The sequence below is a fragment of the Cyphomyrmex costatus genome, unplaced genomic scaffold (assembly GCF_001594065.2).
Source record: "Cyphomyrmex costatus isolate MS0001 unplaced genomic scaffold, Ccosl1.0 scaffold214, whole genome shotgun sequence".
NCBI lineage: Eukaryota > Metazoa > Arthropoda > Insecta > Hymenoptera > Formicidae > Cyphomyrmex > Cyphomyrmex costatus.
In genome coordinates, this window is record NW_017276192.1 from 3,386 (window position 1) to 12,408 (window position 9,023).

At 28.2% G+C, this 9,023-nt stretch overlaps 2 protein-coding genes across 2 annotated transcripts; both read right to left on the reverse strand.

Moving 5' to 3' along the window:
* Positions 1-1,273: 1,273 nt before the first annotated feature.
* On the reverse strand, positions 1,274-4,341 carry LOC108773586 (uncharacterized). Its single transcript, XM_018539439.1, has 4 exons — positions 3,873-4,341; positions 3,345-3,526; positions 1,908-2,068; positions 1,274-1,492 (listed from the first exon to the last, which is right to left on the reverse strand). Exons 1-4 carry the CDS (start codon positions 4,168-4,170, stop codon positions 1,291-1,293), a joined length of 843 nt encoding a protein of 280 aa, XP_018394941.1. The 5' UTR covers positions 4,171-4,341; the 3' UTR covers positions 1,274-1,290.
* A 2,650-nt stretch (positions 4,342-6,991) lies between these two features.
* LOC108773584 (uncharacterized) lies at positions 6,992-9,023 on the reverse strand. The gene is made up of 4 exons (XM_018539437.1): positions 8,623-9,023; positions 8,221-8,393; positions 7,568-7,725; positions 6,992-7,218 (listed from the first exon to the last, which is right to left on the reverse strand). Exons 1-4 carry the CDS (start codon positions 8,801-8,803, stop codon positions 7,017-7,019), a joined length of 714 nt encoding a protein of 237 aa, XP_018394939.1. The 5' UTR covers positions 8,804-9,023; the 3' UTR covers positions 6,992-7,016.

The window sequence follows — 9,023 nt, forward strand, 5'->3', positions numbered from 1 at the left end:
TTCTATTTTTTTATTCTAACTATCCAACTCATATTAATATAATAATTACACTATGACCCATTTTTCAACCAAGATATCCAGTGTAAGCGACTGTTGCCAGATAATTATTTGACATTATAATTATCAGGGATCCTATTCTGTAATTCTTAACAACAATGTCGATAACATTACATCATTGTTGTTCAATTTTTTTACCATGTGTAAAACCTGCGCAACGATAACGAAACGACATCGACACTGTTATAAGAGTTAAAAAATAGGGCCTCAAATAGCGTTAAATTAACAAACAAATGATATCATTGTAGTCTATCAGAAAGGTATGAATAGAAGAATATGAATATCAACTTAAAAAAAAAAACAATACATATCGCACTGAAAGATAACAAGTTTAATTACCTTTTTTAAATGAATTAAAAAGTAAATGATATTTTTATTTGGCAAACTTGTAATCTAATTAATATTTCAAGAAAAAAAGATTATATATACACAATGATCTTTGTCTCTTTATTTGTTTACTTTATTATACATATTTTCTGTATTAAACAAATGTTTAATCTAATCTAAATTAAACAAATAAGTTAAAATAATTTGTTATGTAAAATTGGTCATTTTTCATTCATAATAAGTTCAAAACTGTTATTTACATATTTATTAAAAGTTTTTATTTCGAAGGGTTTCACTTTCGATACAAAATTATTTCTGTATACATTTTGTTTTGAGTAACAATTAATTTATAAAAAAATAAATATATAATGTCTAAGATTCATTGGTTTATAATATTTAAGTATATTTTAAAAAATGAACAATGCAATAGTGAATAGATGCTTCAGGAAGAAAAATCGTAGCAATTTTGTTATACTTCCGGATAAAATGTGATCACTTTTTCCCATTAAATTTAGTTGAAAAAAAATTAACAATCCACCATTTATTTATGTCATAAAAGATGATATATGTATTATTCGATAAGATTTTTCCAGCGTATTACATACAATTCGTATTTTACCGCGTATGTACAGAAAGAATGTTATAAAAATTTTGTAATGTTTGTTCCGATGCCGCGGATGTATTTTTATCGAAACGGAAAATATGTCTGTTTGTACGTTGACAAAAAGCTGATAATAAAGGTTTTTTTTTTTATTATCATTCAATGTGCGCTATAGTAATATTGAGCAATACTATGCAATTCGCAACAGAAATTTATAAACTTAATATATACTCCAAGTTACAAATTTAAATATAAATTTATTATTCATTATTCTTGAATATTGCCCCATTTATCATCAGGTCATATTAAGACAATCTTTTACTCATGACTTTAAAATCCTTGGAATCAATTCCAGGAAAATATTCTTTTCCATTTTTGTCTACCATATCAGCAAAATTTTTCGTCTGGATTACTTCGAATCCTGCACCTGCCGCTGACTTTTGCGAAATTATTGATGAAAATACAGTGGACGTTGCTGGCACTCCGTACATAGATCCGATAAGATTCCTAAATTAAGAATTTTTATAAAATTGAAAAAACTAATATGATAGATATTAAAATAATAAAATCAAATAAAAGAAAATTTGATATGATTCTTGTATTAATAATAAAAAATCAACTTATTGTTAAAATTTAATAAATACAAATTTGACACATAAAATTTGATTAATTTATAATATTCTTAAAAATATTAAATAATATTTTTTAACATTTTTTGTCAGTAATATAAAATTATATCACAAAGGTTAAAACAGATCAGAAATGACAGATAATCTGCATTATTCAGATACATAATTTATTTTTAAAAATCAGAAACCTACTGAAAAAATTTTCTTGATAAACTTTTGAAGTGACAAAGGAAATCAAAACCAGCATAATCTATTATTATTGTACGAATTAATTTTTTAACAAAATCATATACCTGATTTTCAGGATATCCTTGCCTAATCCGTATCCTCGATAATCAGGATCTACACTAAGTCCAATAGCATATAGATATTTGTCAATTTTGTAATGTTCATATACCACTTTCGTTGCACCAGTTACGACTTCAAGCACATGTTTGCAATTCTCTGACTTAAACTGTAACGATTATTAATTCAACTTAATTTTAATTCTATTAATTATACATTACGCGCGGCAATATAATATTTAATAACATATAGGTAGGAAAAGACTCCTTGACCCAATATTCCAATAAAAAGCGAAGTACATTAAAACGTGTGTATTTATGATAATATTTAAAATTTATACATTGATGTTTGCGGTCTTTTCACTGTTCTCATATGGAACTGTCATTCGTCCGGATTTCTCCGGATTTGTCCTAATTTTAAAGACGTCCAAACGAGTTTTTTTAAGCGATCTGGGATTGTTATGACTTTTCATTGTACCCATATATTATTTAGTAACAGCTGCGCAAGTGTATCATAATTAAATTTCTACCTCCTGACCGCCTTGCGTTCACCGAAAATTTAAGTTTTTGTATGTTCACCGCTGTGATGTAATCATTTACTAATTGTTTGAAATTGTTCGCATGTATTTTATATACTTTTATTATATATTATATATTAATATTATTACATAATTGTATCAATTATATCCCATGCAGATTAATAATGTGATTTACTTATAGTAAGTACAAAGTTAATAAATATACTTTTTTTATAAACTATTTGAACTATTTATTTTATTTGTAAAAGCAACACTGTTATAAATGTTCTTAAATTTCATTAATTTTTAATGTATATTGTTAAAAATATCATAAAATTTAATGTACTTTTAAGTTTCAATTTAATTTCCTGACATTATATTAAATTTAATGTATTTATAACTGAAAAGTATATTTGTGTACATGTACATAAAATTTAATGTACTTTTCAAAATATTTCAAGAACTATTTGATGTACACGTTCATTACATTTAAGTAACTACTGTAACTTAGTTTTCCGTTAAATCATTCATTACTTTTAATTTCGTTCATAACCACGAGCTTTATTTACATGTAAAGAAAGCATTTCTAACAGTAAACTTTTGGGTATAAAAGCGTTAAAAATGTTATTAAATAATTTAAATTTACGATGAAAAAATTAATATTATCATTGAAAATAAATGTTCGGATTTTAAGCTGTAAATTTTTTTTACAGCTCATTGGCCTAATGATTTTACGGATTGCAGACCTATATTCTTATATGACAACATAAAATTATAATATAAAACTTAGAATTATAATATAATTACACTGCATTATATATTATATTATATCACACTTTTTTATAAGCGACTTTAAAACTTGCACGAACAATGAACTTGAATAGAACAATCTAATTTCTACTAACAAAGCTTACTTTATGTAACTAACCTGATAACCAGAAATGCCATCTTTTTTATTTTTAACATCAACACCCAAAGCATTCATGCCAGCAATTACAGGCTTTCTACCATTGGGATTATCGACGAATGCAGCTATGGATATACCTTGTGCGACCATTAGACGCCATAGCGTGCTCATGTCTTGTATAAATAAAGGATCGTTTATTGCATCTAAAAAAAAAGAATAAAAAATGACAAAGAACAAATATAATTAGTGATTACAAAAGTAATCATTTTGCTTTCCAGGAATCATTCTAATAGCGTATTCGACTCGAGCACCAAAACTCTCCTATTAGTAAAACATGTAACGTCAACTAATAGGAGAACGTTATTTAATTCAAATTAGTGCAAACTCGCTCGAGTCACAAACACTATAAAAATAAGAATAATCTATGAAATTTCTTTATTCTTTTAAATTATAGCTTCTCTTAATTTTTTTTTACATTTAAATTCACAGGCAACAAACGAGAAAATCATCAAAAGAACACCAGATTTTCAAATAATCGGTGGAACTTACTTAAACATCGGCAAGATGGTTCATCGGCTAAGAAGTATGTGCACATGTGTTGAACCGCGTCTTCATACCGATCTTCTGGAATCTCCTGGATAGTAAATTTCACCAATTTCCCGTCTATATTCTTTTTTTCTATCTGTTGCCAGATTTTGGGCGGTTGCTCCGATGGTCTGATGCGTCGCATTTCATCTATTTCCTTTTGTAAATCTGCTCCGATGGCTCCAATGTTTACTTTCTGCGTGTACAATCTTGTCAAAGGACATTTTATCCAAACGTCGCAGAAACGTGCGATCTTCAACATTTGTAACGTATCGACTTCTGTTCGTTGCGTACAGGACAGCTACCGTCGATCGACTGGTCTGGTATTGGTTTAATTATCAACTAAGTGGGGAAAGAGAGCTAGCTGCAGTTGACATGATCTCAGAACTCTAATCGAGGCTCTAAACATTACGCTCTCTGCGCTACTTCGAATAACGGATATAACTGCAACACTGTCGCGATAATGTATAATGTTATCGTCTTTCTTGTTTAACTTGTTTAACTTGTTTGTATTCATGTATGAGTTTTTTTTTTCATTTATTTTATCTACAAAGTTACGCAGATGTATTCTGAAGAGATATCTCTCGTATACTGCAACGTTATAAAATTATTGTTTAAATTTTAAATAAAGAAAAAATATGATAAGTAAACAATTTAAATGTGACTAATATAGATACAAAATTAATTATCTTTAATAATAAAAAGAAGAAACAATTATAATTGTATACTCAGCTTTTATGAAAGACTAATTTAAACATATTATTGTGCGAAAACGAGCTTGCTCTTGTAATTATGTGTAGTCATATTATGTGGAATAGTTTACGTACGTTTCTATAATTAACTCGTATTAATCACACGATAAATATTTGATAATAACTGAACAACGCTTATTTACTTATTGTTATCATAAAATGCACTTGCAATTCTCCTTCTACTTCTCATCTACAGATTAACATTATCAGATATTTATGTAACATGTTTGATGTATACATAATGTTTGATATGTATGTTGCTGCTAATTGAACAATAAAATTACATACTTATTGTTCAATCGCACTATATTAATTAAGACAAACGTGATAATTCCGATAATTGGATTAAACTGTTCTAAAGTTTCTACGGAAGAAAAATAGAATAAGTTTTTAATAAGTTTTATGTTTATATATATATGTATATATATCTCAAATTATCGATTGACAGACTATCGACAACTCAGTTGTAATAAATATTCTGATAATTTTATAAATATATTTAATGCTTACGATTTTAAATAAGCATGTTGAAAATTGTTTATTTTAAGGAATAATATACACATCTTTTACATTTTAGTATAAAAATATTTAACATTTAAACTTACATCAATACGATAATGAATATGATATTACAATTGCTCCGATGCTTACTTTTCACGTGTATAATTTTATCAAAGAGCATTTTATCCAAACATCGCGGAGACGTATGGTTTTCAACATGTGTAATGCAATCGATTTCTGCTGTTACTAAAATATAACCATTGTCTAATGATTTGGTTTTATTATCATCTGTATTAATGTGTGAATTTGCTCACTGCGCTCGCCAATAAACAGATATAACATATAGTCACGGTGCCGGGTGTACTATGATGTAGTGTTATTGCAATAATATGTACATACATATGCTATGTTATCATCTTTCATCTATTGTTTGGATTTTTCTACGTCAATGTTAATCAATACTTAGACTGTAGCAAAAGAACAATTATGTAAACGTAACTATATAAATAAAATTATATGTATATGAAAATTGTTTTTACATCCACAATTTGTGAATGTGTGTAACCATGTGGCGGGACTTGCTCCACATAAATTTTTAACACTACAACATTATCAGTTACATCATCGATAATGAATATGTAGTTCACATTATTTTATAAAAATTACGTTGGCGTCGCTAATGTACGGAGGCTTTCAAAAACGTTAAGCAGGGAGCACAGACTCTTGCATAAAGCATAACACATAAGGCATAAGAAATTCAACCAATCAGAATTCTCTACTTCATAGAAATAAGAAAGTAAACGAAGAACTTTGATTGGTACATTTTCTTATGCATTATGAATTAAGCGTTATGCAAGAGTTTGCGCTCCCTGTCTTAAGGCCGCAGCACAGATTTTTACATAACGAATAACGCATAGTGCATAAAAGAATCAATCGATCAGAATATATTCTTTCCTTTTATTTCACGGAAAAGAGAAACTTTGATTGGTCAATTTTTTATGCATTATGTATTATATAATATGTTATGCGTATACTTTAATTCTAAAATCATTTATATTATCTATATTATTGACTAAACAGAATAACTTTTGTATAGCAATTACGTACTTTTTTCTCTTTTATACCATATACTCAAAAATCCTTTTCCAGGATTAAAGTAATATTTACATTAATACATGTCAAAGATGGAGTGTGCTGAAAAATTTCGAAATTGTGATCTTTTTTATGATTTATTAGTTCAGTATGTATATCTCTCTAAAGGTCTAAAGCTATCACGTCGTGATCACATTATGTGTATTGAAAACGACAACTACTTCGCGCGATTCATCAATGAGCGCTCTTTCATCTGATTAGCATATTCCGAGAGAGATCTTAGAATATAGATAGATCTATTTAGATAGATCTTAAAATATAAACCAATTAGATGAAAGAACTCATTAAGCGCTTATATAGTAAGCATATGATTGTCGTTCTAAATGCACCCGTTTGCTCCATAAAAGCTGTGCAATTTGTATTTCTGAAATATCTCATCCACATTTTGCCTTGTATGTAGGGAAGATATATTATAAAGTGTTATCCGAATATATGATCTAAATATGATGCCGCGGATGCATGTTTATCGGAACGGAAATTTAATTTGTCTGCATTATGACAGGAAGTCGATAATAATAATGCGCTGATAATAATACGATTTCTTTGATATTCGTTTTAATGTGCGTTGCGATAACATTAAAAAATATTTTGCAATAGATAAACTCTATGTTGCAATAAATTTTAAAACATTACAAATTATACTACACAAGTTACAAAATTAAATAAATCTCTTCATCTATGAATATATCGCCTGTTTATTGGCTTACATTAATCGTTTACCCATAATTTTAAATGTTTTGGAATTAATATTAGGATAATATTCTTTTCCGTCCTTGTCTACAAAGTCAGCGAAGTTCCTTGTTAAGAATTCTTCAAATCCCGCATCCACCGCTGCCTTTTGCGAAAATATTGACGTGAACGCAGTGGCTGTTGCTGGCACTCCATACGTAGATCCAACAAAATCTCTAAATTGAGATTTTTTATAAGTTTACTGAACATTATGTGCGTGCGTGCGTGTGTGTGATAAATTTGATTAATATGACAGTAAATTAATACTAATTACTATTAATACTAATTATTATTAATACTAATTACTAGTAAATTAATGAAAATAAAGTATGATATAAAATTATTACATGGTTGCGAAATCTTGGATGTAAAATTTGTTACAAGAAATTGAAATGCTACTTTATTCTGAAAAGATTTATGCGATTTTATTGAAGAACTTTGGACTATATGAATTGTGAAATAGCAAAAAATCAATAATTTAATGTATTTTTCATGTGCAAAGTAATATTCTAGTACAAGTCATACCTAACTTTTAATAGTTCCCTGCCTAATCCGTACCCTCGATAATTGGGGTCGACGCTAAGTCCAATAGCATGTAGATACTTGTCAACTCCGTAACGTTCGTACACTACATTCGTTTTACCCAGGATTTCATGTATATTCTTACTTTTTTCTGATTTAAACTGAAACGATTATCAATTTTATCATATTGTCAATCACATAATTTTATGTTGCTATATAATATAACATTTAATGTATAGATAAGAAAGAAGCATATATCTAACAAAATGTTACGAAAAAAAGTGAAAAGTACGAATAAGAAATTTAAACACTTGATCATTAATTATTAATGAATAGATATTTATACATCAATATATCATATTCCATATGACAGTTATTGTTATGATAAAACTTAGAATTATAATTTCATTATATTTAATAAATAATATATTATACATGATATTTTATCAAGCCATGTCAATATTCGAGAAAGTATAGAAGATTACTTAATAAAAATTGTTTAATTTTTGACAACTTAATCCAGCATCTCTCTTTATATTACAAATATCTGAAAACACTTTATATGCACTTATAAGTACTCATAATAGAGAACTCGCATTATAGAATAAACTCGAACAGAATAACCAAATTTACTAACAAAGTTTTATGTAACTAACCTGGAAATTATGTTCTTGGTTTTTAATCTCGACACCCAAAGCATTCATACCAGCGATTATGGGTTTGCCACCATTGGAATTGTCGATAAACGCAGCTACACATATGCCTTCTGCGAGTAACAGACGCCATATCGTAATTATATCTTGTACAAATAGAGGATCATTTTTTGCATCTACAAATAAGACAGTAAATAATGATTAAAAACATGTATAACAACTAATTGTATAAAAAATATAATTATTTTTCTCCGTTAGAAATCATTGTAAAAATAAAAAGTTTGTAAGAGAGATTTTTGCTCAGTCTAATTACAGCTCCTTTTATCTTACAATTAAATTTACGAATAGTTAAATGAGACAATTATTAAGATTACTATAGGTTTTCGAGTAATCGATAAAACTTACTTATACATTGACAAGTCGGTTCATCTTCTAAAAAATATGTGCACATGTGTTGAATCGCATCCTCATACCGATCTTCAGGAATCTCCTGAATTGTGAACTTCATCAGTTTTCCATCTTTAGCCTTTTTCTCTATCACTTTCCAGACTTTAGGTGGCTGACCCAATGGTTTGATGCGCTGCATTTTATTTATTTTCTTCTACAAATCTTTTCTAATGGTCCCGGTACTTATTTTCTGCGTGTACAATTCTAAGCACTGCACTTTGTTCAAACGTCACGGAAATGTATGATCTTTAACATTAATAATGCACCGACCTCTGTCCGTTGCTCACTAGGCGGCCACCGTCGATTGAATGATTTGGCTTTATTATTAACTACAACATTGTGCTGACTGTACTACTTCA